Source organism: Limulus polyphemus, unplaced genomic scaffold (assembly GCF_000517525.1).
Source record: "Limulus polyphemus unplaced genomic scaffold, Limulus_polyphemus-2.1.2 Scaffold9330, whole genome shotgun sequence".
In the NCBI taxonomy this organism is placed as follows: Eukaryota; Metazoa; Arthropoda; class Merostomata; order Xiphosura; family Limulidae; genus Limulus; species Limulus polyphemus.
Genome location: NW_013674940.1, coordinates 23,464 through 25,987, shown reverse-complemented (window position 1 = coordinate 25,987; position 2,524 = coordinate 23,464). Strand labels below are relative to the sequence as shown.

At 39.8% G+C, this 2,524-nt stretch overlaps 1 protein-coding gene across 1 annotated transcript in view; it reads right to left on the bottom strand.

Annotated features, from left to right (window-relative positions):
* Positions 1-1,208: 1,208 nt before the first annotated feature.
* The window catches only part of LOC106475874, a 3,960-nt gene continuing 2,644 nt past the window's right edge, over positions 1,209-2,524 (bottom strand). Inside the window, exon 2 of the mRNA XM_013936549.1 lies at positions 1,209-2,282. Coding sequence (XP_013792003.1) covers positions 1,209-2,282 — 1,074 coding nt within the window. The remainder of the gene's footprint in view (positions 2,283-2,524) is intronic.

Below are 2,524 nucleotides of genomic sequence, written 5' to 3'. Positions count from 1 at the left end.
TTTCAATGTGCTACAGATACGGTTTACAATTAGCTGTCACAATAAAACATTGGAGAATACGCTAATGATACGGTTTACAATTACCCGTCACAATAAAACATTGGAGAATGCCCTACAGATACGGTTTACAATTACCTGTCACAATAAAACATTGGAGAATGCGCTACAGATACGGTTTACAATTAACTGTCACAATAAAACATTGGAGAATGCGCTACAGATACGATTTAGAACTACCTGCTAGAAGAACAAATAAATAAAAAACATTGGATAATCTGCTACAGATACGGTTTACAATTACCTGTCACTGTAGCACATTGGATAATCTGCTACAGATACGGTTTACAATTACCTGTCACTGTAGCACATTGGATAATCTGCTACAGATACGGTTTACAATTACCTGTCACTATAGCACATTGGATAATCTGCTACAGATACGGTTTACAATTACCTGTCACTGTAGCACATTGGATAATCTGCTACAGATACGGTTTACAATTACCTGTCACTGTAGCACATTGGATAATCTGCTACAGATACGGTTTACAATTACCTGTCACTGTAACACATTGGAGAATGCGCTACAGATACGACCTGAAACTACCTGTCAGCACACTAGATCAATTTTCTACACTAGTTGTGACCAAATCTTCACACAGTTAATATTATGAATACATCTTCAAAGAGCTAAAGATGCATAATAAACATTTTCCTGCTACATAAAAACTTCTGTCAGATTCAGTACAAAGTATCAGTAAATCCGAGAGATATAAAAGTTAGAATTTACAAGTGTTTAGTTGTTTGTGCAAGTTTACTTACATTATTCTACCATTTAGGTTAACTGGGTACATGATTCATGGTCTAAACGTTACTGCACATGATTCATGGTCTAAACGCTACTGCACATGATTCATGGTCTAAACGTTACTGCGGTCGTTAGTTGCAAGTTTACTTACATTATTTTACCATTTAGGTGAACTGGGTACATGATTCATGGTCTAAACGTTACTGCACATGATTCATGGTCTAAACGTCACTGCACATGATTCATGGTCTAAACGTTACTGCACATGATTCATGGTCTAAACGTTACTGCAGTCATTTAGGTGAATTGGGTATATGATTTATGGTCTAAACGTTACTGCACATGATTCATGGACTAAACGGTGGACATTAGTTCTTAATTTAAATACCTTCACATTTTTTCAGTAGCACTGATAACCTTTGATTTTTTTAAAACCTGTTACAACCACGACAACAAGCAATATGAGAACCATTATTCCAACAGATCCTCCCGTTATAAGGGCAGATTTTGACAGACAGTAATTCTCCGCTGTGGCAAAAAGCGCCATCTCTAGGTTTTCTTTAGAAAACACAGTTAATCCACGAAAAAGTTGTGTTGTTTTGACAACTTCGTCGGCGTTACGTCGGTGTCGAGACGTTTTGTTGCCGGCGTGAGGAACACAATGAGCATTACACTTCTTGAGACACACTTTCATGTCACACCGAATATAGAAGTGTGTAGTGTCTGGTAGTTTAAAAGCTTTGAAGTAAGTGTAGATAATCAGATCAGCGCCTGTGTCGCGCGTGTCGCGTGTCTTGTAAAATGGTGTCATTATTTCAGGTCGTTTGACACAACCGTTCTCGTCGGTCAGAGGAACAGAAAGTCCTTTACCGTTGGACGCCTCGCATCCCATCATCTGGGCGTCAAATCTGTTAGTCGGGTCTTGGAGGTAAACCACAAGGCTAGTCTCATCTCCAACGTGTAAGTATCCAGAAGCAGGGGCAGAGAAGGGCCCCTTCCCTACCTGAACCTCCATAAGGGTATTGATGGTATCTTGGGTGAAAGTTACTGGTACTGTGAAAGGCTGGTAGACTTCGAAAGGTCGGGCGGACACGGTTTTGGTCAGTGTGTGACTCCATACGCACCGAAGACGCCGAGCTTGATCCCACGCCTCCTGAATATAGGGGTCATTCTGTATGATTACCGTATTCTCTAGATACATATCCTGGTCACGTGTTAGAACCTCGAATTGACCTACTGTCCCGCACGCCGCCAGAGGGATCTGGAATGTGAAACTACGTGCTTCTCGTGAGGTGGCGCTGACAAAACGACAAATGTCGACGTCATAATATCCTTTGGAATAAATAATCCCTCCGAAGGTTTTATCAAACTCGACCGTCACTGTCATCCCATCTTTTGCACAATCTACGTCCAGGTTCTCCAACTGAGGCATATCTGGAGGAAGCGCCCTCTGTCCGTCAATCATGAGCGCCACCTATAGAATATAGTGAAATATCTTGAATATAAAAATAATGAAAGTAACTCACAAAAATCTGTTTTCATTTAATACACAATCAAACTGAGAGAGATTTTGTAAATTACATGCTGTAACTGAGGAAACCCAAGTCTGGTGTGTAATTAACGTTTTTTATAGTTTTTGTACTATATCCCGTTAAAGATGATAACGTTTTTTATAGTTTTTGTACCATATCCAGTTAAAGATGATAACGTTTTTTA